Raw genomic sequence first — 26,436 nt, 5'->3', positions numbered from 1 at the left:
CCTGTGGATGGTACACACTGCAGCCACGGTGCGCCGGTGGTGAAGGGAGTGAATGTTTAGTGTGGTGGATGGGGTGCCAATCAAGCGGGCTGCTTTATCTTGGATGGTGTCGAGCTTCTTGAGTGTTGTTGGAGCTGCACTCATCCAAGCAAGTGGAGAGTATTCCATCACACTCCTGACTTGTGCCTTGTAGATGGTGGAAAGGCTTTGGGGAGTCAGGAGGTGAGACACTCGCCCCAGAATACCCAGCCTCTGACCTGCTCTCGTAGCCACAGTATTTATATGGCTGGTCCAGTTAAGCTTCTGGTCAATGGTGACCCCCAGGATGTTGATGGTGGGGGATTCGGTGATGGTAATGCCGTTGAATGTCAGGGGGAGGTGGTTAGACTCTCTCTTGTTGGAGATGGTCATTGCCTGGCACTTATCTGGCGCGAATGTTACTTGCCACTTATCAGCCCAAGCCTGGATGTTGTCCAGGTCTTGCTGCATGCGGGCTCGGACTGCTTCATTATCTGAGGGGTTGCGAATGGAACTGAACACTGTGCAATCATCAGCGAACATCCCCATTTCTGACCTTATGATGGAGGGAAGGTCATTGATGAAGCAGCTGAAGATGGTTGCCGCGTCTCCTACATTACAACAGTAGCTATATTTGTCTTCTTCGAAATAGAGCCGTGGGATCGTTTACATCCGCCTGAGAGGGCAGACAGAGCTTCGGTTTAACGTCTCATCCGAAAGACGACACCTCTGACAGTGCAGCACTCCCTCAGTACTGCACTGGGAGTGTCAGCCTAGATTTTGTGCTCAATGCTCTGGAATGGGACTTGAACCCATGACCTTCTGACTCAGAGGCGAGAGTGACACCACTGAGCCACAGCTATATTTTGCCGGAAGATAAAAAATAAAATTTATGCAATACATTATCAAGTTCTCCTCTTTAGCAGGGAGGACCTCACAAACGTTTCAAGGAAGGGGCAGCTAATCCAAACTGGCACTCTGTTGAGAAAACAAATTAACAAGATAAACTAAATCTTAGTGAAATTAAAGAAAATGGGGCAGAAAATCTTTGTCCCTTACGACGCATCCCCATCGTAACTCCAGTGGAAGGGCAAAAAGCCTTTCCTTCGGGATCGTTATGGCCTTTGTTTGGGGGCGGAGCCTCTGTCCACCCCAGACAAGCCTATCGACATGGAAGGGGTGGGGCTCGGGGTGTATTGGCCTCTTCCATGCGGTTATGGGGCGGATCATGGGGGTTCAGGCCAAGGATCATGGGGGTTCAGGCCAAGGATCGTGGGGTTCAGGCCAAGGATCGTGGGGTCCAGGCCAAGGATCGTGGGGTTCAGGCCTAGGATCATGCGGTTCAGGCCAAGGATCGTGGGGTCCAGGCCAAGGATCGTGGGGTTCAGGCCAAGGATCGTGGGGTTCAGGCCTAGGATCATGCGGTTCAGGCCAAGGATCGTGGGGTTCAGGCCAAGAATCGTGGGGTCCAGGCCAAGGATCGTGGGGTTCAGGCCAAGGATCGTGGGGTCCAGGCCAAGGATCGTGGGGTCCAGGCCAAGGATCGTGGGGTCCAGGCCAAGGATCGTGGGGTCCAGGCCTAGGATAGCAGGGTTCAGGCATAAGATCGTGGGGTTCAGGCCAAGGATCGTGCAGTTCAGGCCAAGGATCGTGGGGTTCAGGAATAAGATCGCGGGGTTCAGGCCAAGGATCGTGGGGTTCAGGCCTAGGATCATGGGGTTCAGGCCTAGGTTCGTGCAGTTCAGGCCAAGGATCATGGGGTTCAGGAATAAGATCGCGGGGTTCAGGCCAAGGATCATGGGGTTCAGGCCTAGGATCGTGCAGTTCAGGCCAAGGATCATGGGGTTCAGGCATAAGATCACGGGGTTCAGGCCAAGGATCGTGGGGTTCAGGCCTAGGATCGTGGGGTTCAGGCCAAGGATCATGGGGTTCACGCCTAGGATTATGCAGTTCAGGCCAAGGATCATGGGGTTCAGGCATAAGATCGCGGGGTTCAGGCCAAGGATCATGGGGTTCAGGCATAAGATCGCAGGGTTCAGGCCAAGGATCGTGGGGTTCAGGCCAAGGATCATAGGGTTCAGGCCAAGGATCATAGGGTTCAGGCCAAGGATCATGGGGTTCAGGCCTAGGATCCTGGGGTTCAGGCATAAGATCGTGGGGTTCAGGCCTAGGATCGTGGGGTTCAGGCATAAGATCGTGGGGTTCAGGCCAAGGATCCTGGTGTCCAGGCCAAGGATCGTGGGGTTCAGGCCTAGGATCGTGGGGTTCAGGCCAAGGATCATGGGGTTCAGGCATAAGATCGTGGGGTTCAGGCCTAGGATCGTGCCGTTCAGGCCAAGGATCATGGGGTTCAGGCATAAGATCGCGGGGTTCAGGCCAAGGATCGTAGGGTTCAGGCCTAGGATCATGGGGTTCAGGCATAAGATCGCGGGGTTCAGGCCAAGGATCGTGGGGTTCAGGCATAAGATCGTGGGGTTCAGGCCTAGGATCGTGCCGTTCAGGCCAAGGATCATGGGGTTCAGGCATAAGATCGCGGGGTTCAGGCCAAGGATCGTAGGGTTCAGGCCTAGGATTATGGGGTTCAGGCATAAGATCGCGGGGTTCAGGCCAAGGATCGTGGGGTTCAGGCATAAGATTGCGGGGTTCAGGCCAAGGATCGTGGGGTTCAGGCCTAGGATCATGGGGTTCAGGCCTAGGATCGTGCAGTTCAGGCCAAGGATCATGGGGTTCAGGCCTAGGATCGTGCAGTTCAGGCCAAGGATCGTAGGGTTCAGGCCTAGGATCATGGGGTTCAGGCATAAGATCGCGGGGTTCAGGCCAAGGATCGTGGGGTTCAGGCATAAGATCGCGGGGTTCAGGTCAAGGATCGTGGGGTTCAGGCATAAGATCGCGGGGTTCAGGCATAAGATCGCGGGGTTCAGGTCAAGGATCGTGGGGTTCAGGCATAAGATCGCGGGGTTCAGGCCAAGGATCGTGCAGTTCAGGCCAAGGATCATGGGGTTCAGGCATAAGATCGCGGGGTTCAGGCCAAGGATCGTGGGGTTCAGGCCAAGGATCATGCGGTTCAGGCCAAGGATCGTGGGGTTCAGGCCAAGGATCGTGGGGTTCAGACCAAGGATCCTGGGGTTCAGGCATAAGATTGCGGGGTTCAGGCCAAGGATCGTGCAGTTCAGGCCTAGGATCGTGGGGTTCAGGCCAAGGATCATAGGGTTCAGGCCTAGGATCGTGGGGTTCAGGCCTAGGATCGTGGGGTTCAGGCCAAGGATCGTGGCGTTCAGGCATAAGATCGTGGGGTTCAGGCCAAGGATCATAGGGTTCAGGCCAAGGATCATGGGGTTCAGGCCAAGGATCGTGGGGTTCAGGCCAAGGATCGTGGGGTTCAGGCCAAGGATCGTGGGGTTCAGACCAAGGATCCTGGGGTTCAGGCATAAGATTGCGGGGTTCAGGCCAAGGATCGTGCAGTTCAGGCCTAGGATCGTGGGGTTCAGGCCAAGGATCATAGGGTTCAGGCCTAGGATCGTGGGGTTCAGGCCTAGGATCGTGGGGTTCAGGCCAAGGATCGTGGGGTTCAGGCATAAGATCGTGGGGTTCAGGCCAAGGATCATAGGGTTCAGGCCAAGGATCATGGGGTTCAGGCCAAGGATCGTGGGGTTCAGGCCTAGGATCGTGGGGTTCAGGCCAAGGATCATAGGGTTCAGGCCAAGGATCGTGGGGTTCAGGCCTAGGATCGTGGGGTTCAGGCCAAGGATCATGGGGTTCAGGCCAAGGATCGTGGGGTTCAGGCCTAGGATCGTGGGGTTCAGGCCAAGGATCGTGGGGTTCAGGCCAAGGATCGTGGGGTTCAGGCCAAGGATCGTGGGGTTCAGGCCTAGGATCGTGGGGTTCAGGCCAAGGATCATAGGGTTCAGGCCTAGGATCGTGGGGTTCAGGCCTAGGATCGTGGGGTTCAGGCCAAGGATCGTGGGGTTCAGGCCAAGGATCGTGGTGTCCACGCCAAGGATCGTGGTGTCCAGGCCAAGGATCGTGGTGTCCAGGCCAAGGATCGTGGGGTTCAGGCCTAGGATCGTGGGGTTCAGGCCAAGGATCGTGGGGTTCAGGCCTAGGATCGTGGGGTTCAGGCCAAGGATCGTGGGGTTCAGGCCAAGGATCGTGGCCTGGACCGAAGTGACACAATTGTTTTTTTTAAAAAAGTGTTTACATGCATTTACGTTCCTTCTAGGGGAGTAGGGAGGGAAACCTGGTCTCTCCCCCGCCCCCTAACCAGTCTGGCTACCAGGGCTGCATTTCTGGCCTTCTTTGGAAGCCAGGTGCTGGAAATGCTCCCTTAGCGAGGTCGCAGGTAGGCATGATCCTGGAGAACTTGCCGAGATCACAGCACAAAGAATTTCAGGACCAGTGCTCCCGATCACAAAAGTCATCCAGTGAGCCAGACAGGAAAGGACGATGATTTGGGGACGACAACTGACTGATCACTGAAAGTATCCAGTCAATGGGATGCTGTTAGCAACAAATTCAGACTTGTACAGGGGGTGCAGCTCGATCTGATTACAAGTCTAAACAGGTGACTTTAATATAATACCTTGGTAAAATACATCCAAATTTGTGTGCAATTTTGCTGTAATAACATCAAAGTTTTAAGAAGGAGATAAAGAATAAAATGCAGTGATGTATATATGAATATATTAAAAAAATTAGAGCTAAGCCCATTCATTCCCACAGGTTTATTTTATTACCCACCAGTATGTTGTACCATAAATAACCACAAATGTTTAGCTGCCGGCATGCATTTGAATGACGGAAATTCCAATTCAACACTGCTTTAGTATAAATTATTTGAATCTGTGGTGGAACAATAGTATTCAACCATAGATATCATGATTATGCTCAGGCCTTTGCAATGAAATCTCGGGATTGCTGTCTGCAGCTCCAGGTTGCTTCATATCCGATGAGTCATGAAGTCACTTTCAATATATTTTGAAGGGTCAGTAGAAAACACCATGGTTTCGATGCTGGGTTTCCAGCACAATTTCAGTTCCTATAGACTGTCCAATTGTTCCAATGACTGGAACCCAGGGCAGTTTTTTCCCGTTCTGTAGTTAATGTTCCGACTGTTGGCCATTTTTCAGCTTCACGTTGTACGATGGGCTCCAGTACATTAATCACACGGGAAATGTCATTCACAGCACAATCCGCTTTTCCTTCTCAAACCTTTTGGCTTCGTCAGCAGATATAGCATTGCCATTCAAACTGTGTAGGAAAGAATTAGGACAGGTTAACTATCGCCTGTCCCAGAGATCCACAAAACTGCTAAGGATCACGTAACACTCCTTATTTACAAGACTCTGTGAAACAACAAAGAACTACACTAATTTTATCGTTAAAACTTTGTTCCAATCTTCACGCTATTCCTGTGGAGAACAGTGAAAAGATTCATGGACTGATTAACAGTCTGCTCCTTCCATGGAAGTAACCATTTTTACACCAGTTGATAGGGGGGTTAGTCCTATACAGCGAGAGGGTTTTATAGGCTCCCAAAACCCATACGATGAGGGGAGGGGAGGGGGGAGGGGGGAGGGAGGGAGGGTGGGGGGCCACCCACACCCACACCCACCGGATGCAAGAAATCTCACTGGATGTCAGCCCAGAATTCAGAGTCGGAGCTCCGGTCTCCACCCACCTGGACTGTCTGGATTAGTGATCAAACCCTGCACCCTCTGACTCAGAGGTGGGAATGCTACCACTGAGCCAAAGGCTCGGTCCATGTAAGGGATTAGAACCTATTTGTGCTGCAGCACTGTTTCAAAAAGCTCTAAGATTGCCTGAAGGTATCGGCACTGTGCAGATACCCCATTAATGTTGTAGGGTAGACCGCTAAACATCAGCACGACAGTAAAACAACTGTGAAAACTGGTGCTAGAATCTAAAGCTAAATTACTCCTAACAATATACTGTTGTCACAACAGCATTTATCCTGGACTTAATCATGTGGTTCAGTTGCCGATCACGGTAAATTGAAAGGTATTTATTAAAAGCACAGGGTGGGGGGGTTATTAACCTCCATAAACGGGTGGGTTGGGGGCGGGTGGGTAGTTAAAATAATTGATTTTTGCAGCACCACCGCAACCCGGCTCCAGCACGCCCACTTTCCACTTTAACAGGTGCACGTTTGGATTCGTGCGAGTAACCTACTCTCCAGAGGCGGGTCCCTAATGAGTTCCAGCGGCCGGGTAATAATAGCATCAATTAACGTTCTGTGAGGTGTTAAGTAGGTTTTTATAAATTGACTTTGGCTTAACTTTAAACTTAACGCCTCCAGCGCAGGCTTTCCAGAGCTTGTGAATCTCGCCAGTGAAAAGGAGGGGAGAAGGGCCGGATCATGAGGTAAGTGGCTTTAATGCACTGTGTGTGGGCCAGGAGGAGCAGGAGAGTTTCCTCCAGGCCCATCAAGCTTACCTGCCGCGATCGGACCCACTCCCCGATGTTTGACCCCCACCCTCCACCAATGTCCGAGACCCCCCCCACCCCGATGTCCGAGACCCCTTCCCGATATCTGAGAAACTCTCCCCGGTGTCCAAGACCACCTCCAATGTCTGAGATCCTCCCCCTGATGTCCGAGACCCCTTCCCGATGTACTAGACCCCCCTCCCGGCCCGTGTCCGAGATCACCCCCGATATCCGAGACAGTCCGAAACCTCTCCCCGATGTCCGAGACCCCCACTAATGTCCGAAACCCCCACGATCTCCGACTGCTCAGCTCCCCCACAATGTCCGACTGCTCACCTCCCCAACAATGGCCAACTGCTCACCTCCCCAACAATGGCCAACTGCTCACTTCCCCCACAATGTCCGACTGCTCACCTCCCCAACAATGGCCAACTGCTCACCTCCCCAACAATGGCCAACTGTTCACCTCCCCCACAATGTCCGACTGCTCACCTCCCCAACAATGGCCAACTGCTCACCTCCCCAACAATGGCCAACTGCTCACTTCCCCCACAATGTCCGACTGCTCACCTCCCCAACAATGGCCAAATGCTCACCTCCCCAACAATGGCCAACTGCTCACCTCCCCAACAATGGCCAACTGTTCACCTCCCCAACAATGGCCAACTGTTCATCTCCCCAACAATGTCCGACTGCTCACCTCCCCAACAATGGCCGACTGTTCACCTCACCAACAATGTCCGACTGTTCATCTCCCCAACAATGGCCAACTGTTCATCTCCCCAACAATGTCCGACTGCTCACCTCCCCAACAATGGCCAACTGTTCACCTCACCAACAATGTCCGACTGTTCATCTCCCCAACAATGGCCGACTGCTCACCTCACCAACAATGTCCGACTGTTCATCTCCCCAACAATGGCCAAATGCTCATCTCCCCAACAATGTCCGACTGCTCATCTCCCCAACAATGGCCAACTGCTCATCTCCCCAACAATGGCCGACTGTTCACTTCCCCCAACAATGTCCGACTGCTCATCTCCCCAACAATGGCCAACTGCTCATCTCCCCAACAATGTCCGACTGCTCATCTCCCCAACAATGGCCAAATGCTCATCTCCCCAACAATGGCCGACTGTTCACTTCCCCCAACAATGGCCAAATGCTCATCTCCCCAACAATGGCCAAATGCTCATCTCCCCAACAATGGCCAAATGCTCATCTCCCCAACAATGGCCGACTGCTCACCTCCCCAACAATGTCCGACTGTTCACCTCCCCAACAATGACCAAATTCTCATCTCCCCAACAATGGCCAACTGCTCATCTCCCCAACAATGGCCAACTGCTCACCTCCCCAACAATGGCCGACTGCTCACTTCCCCAACAATGTCCGACTGTTCACCTCCCCAACAATGACCAAATGCTCATCTCCCCAACAATGGCCAAATGCTCATCTCCCCAACAATGGCCAAATGCTCACCTCCCCAACAATGGCCAACTGCTCACCTCCCCAACAATGGCCAAATGCTCATCTCACCAACAATGTCCGACTGTTCATCTCCCCAACAATGGCCGACTGCTCACCTCACCAACAATGTCCGACTGTTCATCTCCCCAACAATGGCCAAATGCTCATCTCCCCAACAATGGCCAAATGCTCATCTCCCCAACAATGTCCGACTGCTCATCTCCCCAACAATGGCCAAATGCTCATCTCCCCAACAATGGCCAAATGCTCATCTCCCCAACAATGTCCGACTGCTCATCTCCCCAACAATGGCCAACTGCTCATCTCCCCAACAATGGCCGACTGTTCACTTCCCCCAACAATGTCCGACTGCTCACCTCCCCAACAATGGCCAAATGCTCATCTCCCCAACAATGTCCGACTGCTCATCTCCCCAACAATGGCCAAATGCTCATCTCCCCAACAATAGCCAAATGCTCATCTCCCCAACAATGGCCAAATGCTCATCTCCCCAACAATGGCCAAATGCTCATCTCCCCAACAATGGCCAACTGCTCACCTCCCCAACAATGGCCAACTGCTCACCTCCCCAACAATGTCCGACTGTTCACCTCCCCAACAATGACCAAATGCTCATCTCCCCAACAATGGCCAAATGCTCATCTCCCCAACAATGGCCAAATGTTCACCTCCCCAACAATGACCAAATGCTCACCTCCCCAACAATGGCCAAATGCTCACCTCCCCAAGAATGGCCAAATGCTCATCTCCCCAACAATGGCCAAATGCTCACCTCCCCAACAATGACCAAATGCTCATCTCCCCAACAATGGCCAAATGCTCATCTCCCCAACAATGGCCAAATGCTCACCTCCCCAACAATGACCAAATGCTCATCTCCCCAACAATGGCCAAATGCTCACCTCCCCAACAATGACCAAATGCTCATCTCCCCAACAATGACCAAATGCTCACCTCCCCAACAATGACCGACTGCTCACCTCCCCAACAATGGCCAAATGCTCATCTCCCCAACAATGACCGACTGCTCACCTCCCCAACAATGGCCAAATGCTCACCTCCCCAACAATGGCCAAATGCTCATCTCCCCAACAATGTCCGACTGCTCATCTCCCCAACAATGGCCAAATGCTCATCTCCCCAACAATGGCCAACTGCTCACCTCCCCAACAATGGCCAACTGCTCACCTCCCCAACAATGGCCAAATGCTCACTTCCCCCACAATGTCCGACTGCTCACCTCCCCAACAATGGCCAAATGCTCACCTCCCCAACAATGGCCAACTGCTCACCTCCCCAACAATGGCCAACTGTTCACCTCCCCAACAATGGCCAACTGTTCATCTCCCCAACAATGTCCGACTGCTCACCTCCCCAACAATGGCCGACTGTTCACCTCACCAACAATGTCCGACTGTTCATCTCCCCAACAATGGCCAACTGTTCATCTCCCCAACAATGTCCGACTGCTCACCTCCCCAACAATGGCCAACTGTTCACCTCACCAACAATGTCCGACTGTTCATCTCCCCAACAATGGCCGACTGCTCACCTCACCAACAATGTCCGACTGTTCATCTCCCCAACAATGGCCAAATGCTCATCTCCCCAACAATGTCCGACTGCTCATCTCCCCAACAATGGCCAACTGCTCATCTCCCCAACAATGGCCGACTGTTCACTTCCCCCAACAATGTCCGACTGCTCATCTCCCCAACAATGGCCAACTGCTCATCTCCCCAACAATGTCCGACTGCTCATCTCCCCAACAATGGCCAAATGCTCATCTCCCCAACAATGGCCGACTGTTCACTTCCCCCAACAATGGCCAAATGCTCATCTCCCCAACAATGGCCAAATGCTCATCTCCCCAACAATGGCCAAATGCTCATCTCCCCAACAATGGCCGACTGCTCACCTCCCCAACAATGTCCGACTGTTCACCTCCCCAACAATGACCAAATTCTCATCTCCCCAACAATGGCCAACTGCTCATCTCCCCAACAATGGCCAACTGCTCACCTCCCCAACAATGGCCGACTGCTCACTTCCCCAACAATGTCCGACTGTTCACCTCCCCAACAATGACCAAATGCTCATCTCCCCAACAATGGCCAAATGCTCATCTCCCCAACAATGGCCAAATGCTCACCTCCCCAACAATGGCCAACTGCTCACCTCCCCAACAATGGCCAAATGCTCATCTCACCAACAATGTCCGACTGTTCATCTCCCCAACAATGGCCGACTGCTCACCTCACCAACAATGTCCGACTGTTCATCTCCCCAACAATGGCCAAATGCTCATCTCCCCAACAATGGCCAAATGCTCATCTCCCCAACAATGTCCGACTGCTCATCTCCCCAACAATGGCCAAATGCTCATCTCCCCAACAATGGCCAAATGCTCATCTCCCCAACAATGTCCGACTGCTCATCTCCCCAACAATGGCCAACTGCTCATCTCCCCAACAATGGCCGACTGTTCACTTCCCCCAACAATGTCCGACTGCTCACCTCCCCAACAATGGCCAAATGCTCATCTCCCCAACAATGTCCGACTGCTCATCTCCCCAACAATGGCCAAATGCTCATCTCCCCAACAATAGCCAAATGCTCATCTCCCCAACAATGGCCAAATGCTCATCTCCCCAACAATGGCCAAATGCTCATCTCCCCAACAATGGCCAACTGCTCACCTCCCCAACAATGGCCAACTGCTCACCTCCCCAACAATGTCCGACTGTTCACCTCCCCAACAATGACCAAATGCTCATCTCCCCAACAATGGCCAAATGCTCATCTCCCCAACAATGGCCAAATGTTCACCTCCCCAACAATGACCAAATGCTCACCTCCCCAACAATGGCCAAATGCTCACCTCCCCAAGAATGGCCAAATGCTCATCTCCCCAACAATGGCCAAATGCTCACCTCCCCAACAATGACCAAATGCTCATCTCCCCAACAATGGCCAAATGCTCATCTCCCCAACAATGGCCAAATGCTCACCTCCCCAACAATGACCAAATGCTCATCTCCCCAACAATGGCCAAATGCTCACCTCCCCAACAATGACCAAATGCTCATCTCCCCAACAATGACCAAATGCTCACCTCCCCAACAATGACCGACTGCTCACCTCCCCAACAATGGCCAAATGCTCATCTCCCCAACAATGACCGACTGCTCACCTCCCCAACAATGGCCAAATGCTCACCTCCCCAACAATGGCCAAATGCTCATCTCCCCAACAATGTCCGACTGCTCATCTCCCCAACAATGGCCAAATGCTCATCTCCCCAACAATGGCCAACTGCTCACCTCCCCAACAATGGCCAAATGCTCATCTCCCCAACAATGGCCAACTGCTCACCTCCCCAACAATGGCCAAATGCTCATCTCCCCAACAATGTCCGACTGCTCATCTCCCCAACAATGGCCAAATGCTCATCTCCCCAACAATGTCCGACTGCTCATCTCCCCAACAATGGCCAAATGCTCATCTCCCCAACAATGTCCGACTGCTCATCTCCCCAACAATGGCCAAATGCTCATCTCCCCAACAATGTCCGACTGCTCATCTCCCCAACAATGGCCAAATGCTCATCTCCCCAACAATGTCCGACTGCTCACCTCCCCAACAATGGCCAACTGTTCACCTCCCCAACAATGGCCAACTGCTCACCTCCCCAACAATGGCCAACTGTTCACCTCCCCAACAATGGCCAACTGTTCACCTCCCCAACAATGGCCAACTGCTCACCTCCCCAACAATGGCCAACTGTTCACCTCCCCAGCAATGGCCAACTGCTCACCTCCCCAACAATGGCCAACTGTTCACCACCCCAACAATGGCCAACTGTTCACCTCCCCAACAATGGCCAAATGCTCACCTCCCCAACAATGGCCAACTGCTCATCTCCCCAACAATGGCCAAATGCTCACCTCCCCAACAATGGCCAACTGTTCACCTCCCCAACAATGGCCAAATGCTCATCTCCCCAACAATGGCCAACTGTTCACCTCCCCAACAATGGCCAACTGCTCACCTCCCCAACAATGGCCAACTGTTCACCTCCCCAACAATGGCCAACTGCTCACCTCCCCAACAATGACCAACTGCTCACCTCCCCAACAATGGCCAAATGCTCACCTCCCCAACAATGACCAACTGCTCACCTCCCCAACAATGGCCAAATGCTCACCTCCCCAACAATGGCCAACTGCTCATCTCCCCAACAATGGCCAAATGCTCACCTCCCCAACAATGGCCAACTGTTCACCTCCCCAACAATGGCCAAATGCTCATCTCCCCAACAATGGCCAACTGTTCACCTCCCCAACAATGGCCAACTGCTCACCTCCCCAACAATGGCCAACTGTTCACCTCCCCAACAATGGCCAACTGCTCACCTCCCCAACAATGACCAACTGCTCACCTCCCCAACAATGGCCAAATGCTCACCTCCCCAACAATGACCAACTGCTCACCTCCCCAACAATGGCCAAATGCTCACCTCCCCAACAATGGCCAACTGCTCACCTCCCCAACAATGGCCAACTGCTCACCTCCCCAACAATGGCCAACTGCTCATCTCCCCAACAATGGCCAACTGCTCATCTCCCCAACAATGGCCAAATGCTCACCTCCCCAACAATGGCCAACTGCTCATCTCCCCAACAATGGCCAAATGCTCACCTCCCCAACAATGGCCAACTGCTCATCTCCCCAACAATGGCCAAATGCTCATCTCCCCAACAATGGCCAAATGCTCATCTCCCCAACAATGGCCAACTGCTCACCTCCCCAACAATGGCCAAATGCTCATCTCCCCAACAATGGCCAACTGCTCATCTCCCCAACAATTTCCAATTTCTCATCTCTTGCTCGCCACTCCTCCACCCGTGATCTCCAACCCCCATAGATCCCGATCCCTCCCCAACCCACCCCCCAACCCATACAAACACCGAAGACTCTGATCTCTCTCTGGCTGAAAGCCTGTCAATCTGACTGGTTGCCGAGCGTGAAAGCAGGAAGTAAAATTTTTATCCTTCAATTAAGTTGTAATCACAGATTCCGACCCGTCAACTTCACTTCCGGGTTTTGGGTCTGATAAACTGCCTCCCCCGCTCTCTTCCTGGCTCCAAGTTAAAATCCAGGCCAGAGTCTCTGACGACCAGTTGATATCGCAGCAACATTTTTTTTGCCAAAACGGCTTTGCCTGGGAGCAGAACCCTATCCACCCTCTCCGATGCAGATTGGTGTGCGGCATGGAGAATCACCATAGAAACGAGGAGACAATGTCACAAGTTCAAAAGGAGAACAATGCGGATAATCCGCGATAGAAAAGGAAAAATTTGCAGGGCTGTGAGAAAATTGGATAGCTCTTTCAAAGAGCCAGCACGGACACAATGGGCCAAATGGCCTCCTTCTGTGATGTAAGATTCAATGATATTCCCAGGAAATGAGATTTTTCTTACCATATCTCTTCTATTATTGGATTTTCTTTGAGTATCTCAAAGAAATGATTTGCTCCCACTGCTGTAATTTTGTTGTTTATCAGCCTGCAAACAAAATAATGTATTTGAATATTATCTCTGCATAATACTTTCATCATTAAATCAACATACTATGCATTTCAATTCCATTTTGCTAAATGTGAAGGTCAGAGGAAGCAATTACAATGGCCAATGGGTTGTCCTCCTATCTGCATTATAAAGACCGCCTACTTCCACCTCCGTAACATAGCTCGTCTCCGCCCCTGCCTCAGCTCATCTGCTGCTGAATCCCTCATCCTTGCCTTTGTTACCTCTAGACTCGACTAGTCCAATGCTCTCCTGGTCGGCCTCCCATCCTGCACCCTCCATAAGCTTCAGCTCATCCAAAACTCTGCTGTCTGTATCTTAACTCGCACCAAGTCCCGTTCACCCATCACTCCAGTGCTCACTGACCTACATTGGCTCGATTTTAAAATTCTCCTCCAGCCCTTCAACCCTCCGAGATCTCTGCGCTCCTCCAATTTTGGCCTCTTGTGTATCCCCCACTTCCTTCGCCCCAACTTTGGCAGCCGTGCTTTCAGCCAACTAGGCCCTGAGCTCTGATAGTCCTGGAGCCTCCAGGAATTAAAGATTAATCTCCTAGACACTGCTGCGAGCAACACCCGGGGGAAAAATGATAGGGTCATTAAAAAACAATTGTGTGTGTTTTCTTCCCCATTTCCTTTGAACACTTTCGTTTATTGGTTATAAAAATATTGGAGATGGGGAATAAAAAAGGCTGTTTGTACGGGCGGGACGGTTGGAGGCGGGAGGTCATGCGATGAAATCTCCAGGAAAAATCCAACCGGAGTTGGCAACCCTATCTTGGGTGCAAAATCCAGTCCTAAATAACAGGGACATGGGTGACAATGGAAATGTATTGCACAGAACGCACACTGACACTTACCATAAATGAAGCAGGCTTTTGTTTACCCTGAGCGTTTCTGCAAATGCTCCTGCTACCTCATCATTCAGCTGATTTTCTGTCAACCTAATTTTGCAAAAGATGAAGTTAAAAAGGCAAAGAGCTTCTGAAGTCGATCTTTGTCCAAACATAGTAAGTACAAGAAGTTAGAAGCAAAATGCTGGAAATATGAAACAAAAACAGAGAAAAGCTGGAAACACACAGATGGTCAATCAGAACTGGTGGACAGAACGGTCTACGATTCGGGTCTGTACCTTCATTAATATGTGGCCAGTTAGTCTGTCTTTGTTAAAGTAAACACAACGCTGCTTGGTTTCCCGTTGTATGATATAATCATTATTAAAGTAGGGAGACCCTACCAAATATCTGAGCAACAAGCATCTGCAGGTTGAACAGATCAAGCGGCAAACCAGGACTCTATCTAAATAGCTTTCAGGCACCTTATTTCATGAGCTTTCAAATCCTGATTACATTCCCAGTATAAATATCGGAATAACTTCCTGCATTCTCTCTGTGTTGTATATCATCAGATACGTATGGGTGAGGAAAGACCATGCAGCCTGTCCTAACATCCATCCAGATAGATCCTATAGTCCCCCCACCCCACCCATCACAACACTTGACTGTTTCTGAAATGAATCCAGGAATTCTACCTCCACTACTCCATCTGGAAGCCCATTCCATGCATTGATCAGTCTGTGTGTGAATAACTTCCTGGCATTAGTCCTAAATTTGCCTTTGCCCTACTGTCATGGTGTTAGCCTTGGTTCAGTGGTAGCACTCTGGCCTCTGAGTCAGATGGCCGTGGGTTCGAGCCCCACTCTATAGAGTTGAGCACATAATCAAGGCTGACACTCGAGTGCAGTACTGAGGGAGTGCTGCACTGTCAGAGGTGCCGTCTTTCAGATGAGACGTTAAACCGAGACCCCGTCTGCTCTCTCAGGTGGATATAAAAGATCCCACAGCATGAGCCCATGGAATCCAGGGTGCCTTGGCACTTTGGATACAAAACTGGCTTAGTGGCAGAAGGCAGAGGGTGATGGTCGAAGGTTGTTTTTGTGACTGGAAGCCTGTGGCCAGTGGGGTACCACAGGGATCGGTGCTGGGTCCCTTGCTGTTTGTGGTCTACATTAATGACTTGGATATGAATGTAAAAGGTATGATCAGTAAGTTCGCTGATGATACAAAGATTGGTAGGGTGGTAAATAGTGAGGAGGATAGCCTCAGTCTGCAGGACGATATAGATGGGTTGGTCAGATGGGCGGAACAGTGGCAAATGGAATTTAACCCGGAAAAGTGCGAGGTGATGCATTTTGGAGGGACTAACAAGGCAAGGGAATACACAATGAATGGGAGGACCCTAGGCAAGACAGAGGGTCAGAGGGATCTTGGTGTGCAAGTTCACAGATCCCTGAAGGCGGCGGAACAGGTAGATAAGGTGGTAAAGAAGGCATATGGGATACTTGCCTTTATTAGCCGAGGCATAGAATATAAGAGCAAGGAGGTTATGATGGAGCTGTATAAAACACTGGTTAGGCCACAGCTGGAGTACTGTGTGCAGTTCTGGTCGCCGCACTACAGGAAGGATGTGATCGCTTTGGAGAGGGTGCAGAGGAGATTCACCAGGATGTTACCAGGGCTGGAGCGCTTCAGCTATGAAGAGAGACTGGGAAGATTGGGTTTGTTTTCCTTGGAGCAGAGGAGGCTGAGGGGGGACATGATTGAGGTGTACAAAATTATGAGGGGCACAGATAGGATGGATACTAAGGAGCTTTTTCCCTTCGTTGAGGGTTCTATAACAAGGGGACATAGATTCAAGGTAAAAGGCGGGAGGTTTAGAGAGGATTTGAGAAAGAACTTTTTCACCCAGAGGGTGGTTGGAGTCTGGAACTCACTGCCTGAAAGGGTTGTGGAGGCAGGAACCCTCACAACATTCAAGAAGCATTTGGATGAGCACTTGAAATGCCATAGCATACAAGGCTACAGACCAAATGCTGGAATATGGGATTAGAGTAGACAGGGCTGATGGCCGGCGCGGACACGATGGGCCGAAGGGCCTCTATCCGTGCTGTATGACTCTATGACTCTCTATGACTATTTCAAAGAAGAGCAGGGGAGTTCTCCTCGGTGTCCTGGCCAATATTTATCGCTCAACCAACATCACTAAAAACAAATTATCTGGTCATGAACTCATTGCTGTTTGTGGGTCCTTGCTGTGCGCAATTTGGCTGCCGTGTTTCCTACATTACAACAGTGACTACACTTCAAAAGTACTTCATTGGCTGTAAAGTGCTTTGGAATATCCTGAGGATGTGAAAGGCATAAATATAAATGCAAGTTCTTTCTTTCTTTCTTCTGAAGTGCAAAGAAGACTAATCAGATAGCTTGGGGAAACTGCAACGAAGCTTTGAAGAAATGCCACTGTTCACCAGATAAAGCCGGATATTCTGACGCTGAGACTGTTATTACCAAAATATCTTCAGGGAGCTGTTGTCTCGCAGTGCTGCTGCCAAACTTTCACCGCCCTCTGTGGAAATCCCATTGGCTGCCAGGCTAGATAAAGGACACAAACACTGTTAATACACGTTAAAGAACCATAATGACAGCTTGAAGAATCTAACATTAAACAGTGTAGTAAAGGAATGGTCCAATCCAGCACAGCAAGGTCCCTCAAACAGCAATTTGATAATGACCAGATAATCTGTTTTGAGATGTTGATTGAGGGAACAATATCAGCCAAGACACCAGGGAGAACTCCCTGGCTCTTCCTCAAATAGTGCCATGGGATCTTTTACATCCGCCTGAAAGGGCAGATGGAGCATCAGTTTCACATCTCATCTGAAAGATTCCCTCAGTACTGCACTAGAGAGTCGACCTAGATTAAGTGCTTTAAGTCTCTGGAATGGGGCTTGAACCTATGACCTTCTGACTCAGAGGAGAGAGTGCTACTCACTGAGCCACGGCTGACATCACTGGTGTGTATAAACAGTGCACAACAAGTAGTGAACCTTAGAAAAGGCGGGGAGACACTTCCTCACCAAAAAAAAACACTCAAGTTTCTAGAGAAGATTACATGCAGTCTTATCCACCACACGCCCTCCTTGAACCTGGACAGCTGGGTGAGGGGTCTGTGCTGCTCATCAGCACTCACTCTCAAACCAGGAGCACTGGATGGACTGGGCTGCTCAGTGACATTCTGTCACCATATCCAGCAAGGTTACGGTCCTCACGGGGTTAACTGTCCTGAGCAAGCAGGTATTTAACTAGTTTATGTCGTCAAAACACCATGAGGAATGTGATTACCTGAGCTCCTTTAAAGAAGGATGGTTTCTTAAAGCTTCAGCAAAGGCGACAGCCCCCGAATCTCCGATCTGATTCCCCCACATCCTGTAATTCAATTCAAGGCTGACAATCACTGCAGATTCAAACCAATGCAGATAAACAATGTGCAAGAATAAAGTGACCATTTGATCATTCATCGATCCGCTACAATAAAGTAACAGAATCATTGTCGTACAAACAGGTTTCAAATCCCCAGGACGAGTAACATTTTCTATGACGTGTACTTGCTGTAGAGAAATGCACCTCCATGATTAAACAGAGAATAAATGAATGCAGTCACCTCTCATTAACTGCTGGGAATCAGAATCCAAGCTGAACTTTGGGAATCGACAATTGTGAGGGTACAAGGCAAGAATTTTAAAAATATATAATCTATACTTTTTCCTTCCCCTCTCTATGGTCTCCTTAAATCGTGAACCACCTCTGATAAAGAGGAAGGTGACCTACTCCCAAACCAATGGGCAGTGCGACTCGATGACCTGGCTCCATGAGGTTAACAGGGATAGCCCTGGGTGACTCTTCTGATTCTCTCTCTCTCTTTCTCTCCCTCAGAACAAACGTCTGAACTCTGCTTGATGCCTTCCCACTTTGGCACAGCTGGAATTGGAAGCTCATTGTGAGCGTGAACCACTTTGAGGTGTAGTGCTTTGGAGTTTAAAAAGCGGTGTCCCCTCTTCAGGGCAACTATTTTTAAGAGGTCAGGGACCGTGCTCAAGAGTGGTACTTTATCTACATTTGCCACTTCTCAAGCTGGCTCTTTAAAGACATTAAAACTACAGTGCAACTGGACTGTACTTCACTGTAAATCGTTAGGCATCAGCTGAAGTATTGCAATTCTGGGCACCACACTTTAGGAAGGATATCAAGGCCTTAGAGATGGTGCGGAAGAGATTTACTAGAACGGTAGAAGAGATGAATGACCTCAGTTATGTGGAGAGACTGGAGAATCTGGAATTATTCCCCTTGGAGCAGAGAAGGTTAAAGTGAGATTTAATAGAGGTGTTCAAAATTATGAGGGGTTTTGATCGAGTAAATAGGAAGAAACTGTTTCCAGTGGCAGGAGGGTCAGTATCCAGAGGACACAGATTTAAGGTAATTGGCAAAAGAACCAGAGGGGAGATGAGGAGAAGTTTTGATACAAGGCAAATTGTTATGATCCGGAATGCGCTGCCTGAAAGGGCGGTGGAAGCAGATTCAATAGTAACTTTCAAAAGGGAGTTAGATAGTTAGATATATATTTGAAAAGGAAAAATTTGCAGGGCTATGGGGAAAGAGCAGGGAGTGGGACTAATTGGATAGTTCTTTCAAAGAGCCGGCACAGGCACGATGGGCCAAATGGCCTCCTTCCGTGCTGTAAGATTCCATGATACTTCTGACAAGCTGTTTTTTTTGTTGCCAAGAGCTGTTCTGACAGCCACACTTGGATTGAAGGGCTCTAACTCCTATAGGGATGAGGTTAGTATGTATCAAAGAACATTTCAGGAGTATCGAAGATTCACTTTTGCTTTGAAGCACTGGTGGCCACAGGCAATCTCACTCCGAGAGGCCTCAGGGACAACATTGTGGGAAACAGAAAAACACAGGCAGTTAGGGGGATGGGTCAGCCATGGCTCAGTGGTAGCACTCTCGCCTTTGAGTTAGAAAGTCATTGGTTCAAGTCTCACTCCAGAGACTTGACATAAAACCCAGGATGACATTCCCAGTGCAGTACTGAGGGAGCACTGCACTGTCGGAGGTGTCGTCTTTCAGATGAGACATTAAACCGAGGCCCCATCTGCCCTCTCAGGTGATAGTAAAATGTCCCATGGCACAATTTCAAAGAAGAGCTGGGGAGTTCTCCCTGGTACCCTGGCAAATATTTATCCCTTAACCAACACCTAAAACAGATTATTTCATTGCTGTTTGTGGGACCTTGCTGTGTACAAATTGGCTGCCGCATTTCCTACATTACAACAGTGATCACACTTCAAAAGTACTTCATTGGTGGTAAAGCGTTTTGGGACGTCCTGAGGTTGTGAAAGGCGCTATATAAATGCAAGTTCTTTGTCTCTTTCTGTGGTGATCTTCCGACATTGGGTTTAGAACAGATAGCAGCTTATTTTGCTTATCTATCTCTGCCTCTAGAATACCTGATACTGACATTCACAATTTAAAATAAAATTGCTGGACTATAACTTGGTGTTGTAAAATTGTTTACAATTGTCAACCCCAGTCCATCACCGGCATCTCCACATCATGACATTGGGTAAAGCTAGAGGTTAGAAAAAACACTTTCATTCTCTCCTTCCCCCACAGTGGACAAGTGGGAGAAAGAGTGTTCCATCCCCCATCATTGTGACACCTTCGCTTAATAAATAAAAAAAACAATCATAAGAAACTTGAATTTAAGAATGTGGTCACATGATGCTTTCAGTACAGGATACACAACAGGAAGTGGTAGTTTAATGGGGAGATAACCATAAAGTGTTTTTGGATCCTACAAGTTGTCACAAGGTGTTTTACCATGATTTATTTATAACTACTCATCGAAAAATAAGGGGGATAAAATACTTCCATGTTTCTCCTTCAAGTTGGACAGTATCAAGCTGGTAACTCGCGCTAGATTCCTGTAAATAAAAGACCTTAATTTTCTGTTTGCGTGCATCTCGATACAACAAAGGAAATTCCAGAGAGTTTTTCTGCTGGAAAAAACGTGTGTTAAAATGCCACTTTAAAAGGGTGTTCTTTTAAAGCCTCATTTTAAATCTTGGGGGAAGTTGGTGCGAAAACTGCTAAACAGAAGTGAATGTTGAAAAGTGCTGATGAGGTGCAGACAGATTCATAAAGCCAGAGGCCCCGAGATCCACAAACTGAACATTCAAAGAAGAATAAAGAGTACAGTCCGGCAATGCCTCAATTTTAAAGTTATCATCCTTGTTTTCAAATCCCTCCATGGCCTCGCCCATCCCTATCACTGTAACCTCCTCCAGCCCTACAACCCTCCGAGTTCTCTGTGCTCCTCCAATTCTGGCCTCTTCTGCATCCCCGATTCCCTTCACTCCACCATTGGCTCCCGTGCCTTCAGCTGTCAGGGCACAAAGCTCTGAAATTCCCTCTCTAAATCACTCCATATCTTCACCTCTCTCTCCTCCTTTGAGATGCTCCTTAAAATCTACCGGGGAAAACAATTGGGCAGGGGCAGTTTTTGGGCGGGGGTAGCGTGATGTGCTATTACCCCACGCCCTTTGGCCCCTGCGCAGGCGGGATGCAAGTTTCAGCCCACCCCAGGACTCACCTGCGATCAGCATTCCATTCCAGGCCTTGCACGTGGAATCAATGCAAGTCACACTTTCCACCACCAGAGGGAGCTCAATCTCTTAAAGGGAGGATGTTTCTTAGAAATCTCTTAAAGGTAGCTGGTACCTGTTATTTGCTGAAAATAACAGTTTACTGTCTGCATGGAGTCTGAACAGAGATCAGACATCGCACACGTAAAACACAGATGCAGGTCCCAGCCCTATGTTTACACATTGATGAGTTATGTTAAAACATTGAATAAAGGTTGCGCACTACTAAATCCCACATCCTCCAATCTGCACACCAGACCTCACCAATCTGCCGAACTGAGTTGGTACCAGGCCTGCGAGAGAGTGTGCACCAAGGTTCTCTGCTGATGCACTAGAGGCCTTGGGGCAAGAGATGGACAGAAGAAGGGACATCCTATATCCGTAGGGTGGGGTTTGGCAAGAGGCCCTCCAGATATATATCCAAAAGGCAGTGGGAGGCAGCGGGGGACGAAGTCAATGCCAGGCGCACAGCATCATGAACATGGATGCAGTGCAGGAAGAAGTTCAATGTTTTGACATGAGTGTTGAGGTCAAGTTGAGTGAGGTCAACTGTCAAGTGGCGTCTCCTACCAACTGCACCACACACTACACCCCCATCACCCACATACCAATAAACTCTTTCCATCAGTACTCAACTCTTCCAACCAGATACTTCCTCTCACCCTTACACATTACCACTGTTGCAAGCCGACCACCCATAACTCACACCACACACACTGACAGCTATTCAACCTTAACAGGCCCATCACCCAGACACACGTCCCACTTTCTTGCAGGAGAAGGTGGCGCATATCAGGAGGCAGCAAGTGGGAGTGGCATTTAGCCCCTCGAGCCTGTTCCACCATTCAATGAGATCATGGTGGACCTGTGACCTAACTCCATATTCCCGTCTTAGCCCCATATCCCTTAATACCCTTGGTTCACAGAAATCTATCAACCTCAGATTTAACATTTACAAGTGAGCTAGCATCAACTGCCGTCTGCAGAAGAGCGTTCCAAACTTCTCCCACCCTTTGTGTGTAGAAGCATTTCCTAACTTCACTCCTGCACGTCCTGGCTCTAAATGTTAGGCCATGTCCCTGCGTCCTAGTATTCAAGTATAGGAGACCTCCAAAAACAGTTACAAATGTCTCGGCAGCCAGAAGCAATAATCCAGCCACTAACCTGTAAATCCTGCATGGTCCCTTTAAATAATGCTGGTGGGGGGGTCTTCCAGGCATTTAAGACAGGTTCAGATGGTCGGGGTTAAGACTGTGTGTTGAGTTGAGCGTTAAGTCCCAAAATGGTGTCTATCACTTTAAATCAGCATTGCACACTGAATGAAGCCATTTTCTCCTTACTTTACATGATTCCAGCGTTCGTTATCTGCGCCCGCGCTAACTCCTATACCAAGATGGCATCTGACGCACGTTACACTGGAAACGTGCGTGTGCATCCAAGACACCATCTTGGATGTCAAAGAGGCCGTGTAGCACCGAAACAACGGGCCCTACATGGCCCAATTTAGCACCCAAGGTCTTTGACCAAGCTTTTGGTCACCTGTCTTAACATCTTCTTATGTGTCTCGGTGTCAAATTTTGTTTGATAAACGCTCCTATGAAGCGGCTTGGGACGTTTTACTACTTTAAGGGCGTTATACAAATGCAAGTTGTTGTTGTTGTTGTTGTTGTTGTTGAATATAAATCAACGAAAGGATGTGGGGGGTGGGGGTGGGATGTGAAATGGAAAGTTAGTTTCACACCAATTTCCTGCAAGACTAAGGGGTGGTCTGATTGAGTGTTTAAAATGTTAAAAGGATTCAATAGGGTAGATACTGAGAAACTATTTCCTCTGGTTGAGGAATCAAGAACGAGGGAACGTGATCTTAAAATTAGTGCCAGGCCATTTAGGAGGGAAATCAGGAAGCACTTTTTCACACAAAAGGTTAATTGAAATCTGGAACTCTCTCCCCCAAAAGGCTGTGGGAAAAAAATTGAAGTTTCGCGGCCAGTTCAAGGGGTAAACCCGCACAGCAAGGGAGCATGAGCGGGCTGAAAACTACAGAAGAAAGAAAGGAAGATATAATCACTCAATGCCACTGTGAGAAGCTGCTCGCATTTAAAGTCTCAGGGACTGGCTGCTAATTTGTGCGTATGTGATATTTGGACCCAGAATCGCAAATCCCTAATCTTATTTTTGCGTTGATGGAATGAAATTAAATATTTTCAGAACTGCTTTTAAAAAAAAAGGGCATTTCAACCTGAAAATATGATTCAATTTTGTGTAAAATAATGGAATCGATTAACAGGAGTAAACTGGAGGATTGTTTGTTCAGGAGTAACAGCGGTTAGAAGGTCAAGATGCTGTCCGAACAACGTCCTTGACCTTTTTTGAGGAAGCAACAACCCAAGTGGATTGTGGAAAGCCTGATAACATGATGAACCTGAGCTACCAAAGGATGTTTGACAAAGTTTGGCACAAAAGCCCGTTAGTTAAGCTCAATGTGGTGGGTTTCAAATAGATCGTGGTTGACCTGTATATTAACTCCATCGACCCGCTTTGGTTCCGTAACCCTTAATACTCTTGCCTATCAAAAACCTGTCTACCTCAGTTTTGAAATTTTCAATTGCCCCCCCCCGCCCCCCCCCCCCGCCTCAACAGCCTTTTGGGAAAGAGAGTTCCAGATTTCCACTACCCTTTGTGTGAAGAAGTGCTTCCTGACATCACCCCTGAAATGCCTAGCTCTAATTTTAAAGTTAAGCCTCTTTGTTCTGGACTCTCCCACCAGAGGAAATAGTTTCTCCCTATCTACCCTATCAAATCCTCTAACCATAAACATCTCAATTTGATCACCCCTTAATCTTCTATACTCAAGGGAATACAAGCCTAGTCTATGCAACCTGTCATCATAGCTTAACCCTTTTAAACCTGGTATCATTCTGGTGAATCTGCGCTGCATCCCCTCCAAGGCCAATATATCCTTCCTGAGGTGCAGTGCCCAGAATTGAACGTAGTACTCTGCATGGGGTCTAACCCTGAGCTTTATATAACTGTAACATAACTTCCACACCTCTACTAGTTAGAGACGTAATGACAGGGTGGGGGAAAGTGCTGGGTGTATGTGCCCCATGGATTAGTTCTGGGACCATTACTGCTTCTAATTTACAATGACATAGAACTCAATGAAAATTGGTTAAATTTGCAACAATACCAAACTGGGAGGGGCAATTGATTCATAGGAGGCAGCTTAGGAAACATAAACAAAATGTGTAAGTGGGCAGAAAAATGGCAAATGTTATTAAATAAAACTAGTGCACACGGGAAGAATAAATGGGTGACCTACGTCCTCCATGAATGTAGTCAAAATACTTATAGATGAAACTGAAAGAGATGGAATGGTCTAATTGAGTCGACACTCAACTTTTAGCCAAAATAGTAGAACACAAGTCAGAGGAAGTCATGCTTAAACTGTATAGTACTCTGTGTCCTTGAGTACTGTTTCCAGATCTGAGGATGGAGACAGTTCAAAGAGGCACAAAGCTGATCTCTTATGATAGAGGTTTCAGGTATGAGGAAAGGGTGCAAAAACATGGGCTTTTCACCCTCAGAAGGAGGGGGCTGAGAAATAATCTTGTTGAGATATTTAAGATATAGCAGAGGATGATCTGGAAAACTACTTCAAACTAAAGTGCAAGGGTAGGACAAGGGTTCACACTAGTAAAAGGTAAACTTAGGACCTATGTTAAGAAGTTCGTCTTTATACAAAGAGCGATCCACACATGAAATGAACTTACAGATAAGAAGGGTGGAGACAAAACCCCCAGAATCATTTAAGAAACAATTTGATACTGTAATGGGGTGAATCTGGGGTCATTCTGGGTGGGTAATTAAATGAGCTGAGTGGTATTCCACGCCCATAACTATCTTGTTAATTTATGAACACCATTAAGACCATATTCTATACTCACCCTATGTCTTTGATGGTCTTGCTTTTCTGAATTGCTTGTGCTAATGATTTCCCTCCTTCGCTTGTAAGTTTGTTGAGTCCAATTCTACAATAGCAGGATTTGAAAATATTTTGTAACATACATTTTATAAAATATTTTATTTCAGCCCCAAATATCAAACTTGAAGTTTTGCTATTTTCTTCTTCTGGCTCTTCAGTGCTCATAAACAGTATCCCAACAGCAGAGAGTTGGAAGAGGACTTGTCTCTAGTAATGGGCACTGACAATGGTTGGGTTCTACTACTTTGACCAATTCAACTGACCCTTAGCTTCAGAAAGACTCCTCCTCTTCCCAGTTTTTCCATTTCAGTTCTCTGTACTTAACTAGCCCCTGTTTTGAGAGGTCTGGATTTATTGGCCCTGAAATTCAGAAAGAACTGTGCAAACGGCCATTTTGTTCTCTGCTCTATGCCGGGTCATCACCGTCACAGGGGAAAAAAGCATTCAGTCTCTGCAATCCTCGCACCAACTCTTTGTCTTCCTCTTCCTCGAGAAATAGTTTTATTGGGGTAAAATTTCCATGGGGGTTTTCTTGATCTCCCGTCATAACTTCAGGAGAAACCCTGGAGAAATGCTATAACTGGCCCTTTACGCTATTTCTCCAGAGTCCTCGCTGATCTCCCGCCAAAGCTATGGCAAGAGATTGGGAGAAGCCCTGCAGAAATTCTACCCCATTGTTTTCACTCTCTTTTTAAAGAACCGCTGGATGAAAAAAGTCCAAGGTCCATCTAGTTTGCCTTCTACCATCCTGGTAGTCACATGATACAATGATAATCACAGCAATCAATCTCCATCAATTAGTCTATGACGGACCCAGATTCCGTGCTGGGTTCAGTCCATGGGCTGATGGTCATGATCAAGTACCTCACCTCATTATTGTGAGCACTGTCAGCGAGCGTTGATGGGTGCAGTAAGGGTTAAAACAGTGAGGGCATCAAAGCCAAACTTGACCCTGTCGCCATCGAACGTTCACACGCAGAGCTTGCTGGATAGCAGTCGGAGTGGCAACCCTGGCTAATCTTCCTCTTCTTAATCTAGGAGTGCTAAGGCCAATTGTAACGCCCCTCGTGTGTGTCCTGGCTGGGGTCAGTCAGCACAGTGAAGACCAGAAATCAAATCTGTGGCCTTCTTGGTCAGAATGGCTCAGCTACTCACTGGAGAAACTCACTCAACTATAGGGGAAATTCATGGTCTTTTTAAGCAGATTCAGGTCTTTGAAACACAAATCCCGTTGGATTAAAACGGACTTGAATAATTTTTCTCTCCTCTTTACGCCTTTAAGGGCAGCTGCTGAACAAACTCAAGGACTCCCCTGCTAGTCAATTAAAGGAATAAGCCTACATCCTATTATTCTGCAGCACTGAT

General features: G+C 48.6%; 1 protein-coding gene across 1 annotated transcript in view; it reads right to left on the bottom strand.

Annotated features, from left to right (window-relative positions):
- Positions 1-4,728: 4,728 nt before the first annotated feature.
- The window catches only part of LOC137335501 (nucleotide-binding oligomerization domain-containing protein 1-like), a 72,040-nt gene continuing 50,332 nt past the window's right edge, over positions 4,729-26,436 (bottom strand). The window contains 6 exon segments of the mRNA XM_068000845.1: positions 4,729-5,265; positions 13,437-13,520; positions 14,401-14,484; positions 16,888-16,971; positions 17,722-17,805; positions 25,034-25,117. Coding sequence (XP_067856946.1) covers positions 5,196-5,265; positions 13,437-13,520; positions 14,401-14,484; positions 16,888-16,971; positions 17,722-17,805; positions 25,034-25,117 — 490 coding nt within the window. The 3' untranslated portion in view covers positions 4,729-5,195.

The sequence above is a fragment of the Heptranchias perlo genome, chromosome 2, assembly GCF_035084215.1.
Source record: "Heptranchias perlo isolate sHepPer1 chromosome 2, sHepPer1.hap1, whole genome shotgun sequence".
Taxonomy (NCBI): Eukaryota; Metazoa; Chordata; class Chondrichthyes; order Hexanchiformes; family Hexanchidae; genus Heptranchias; species Heptranchias perlo.
This window is presented reverse-complemented; position numbering and strand designations above follow the sequence as displayed.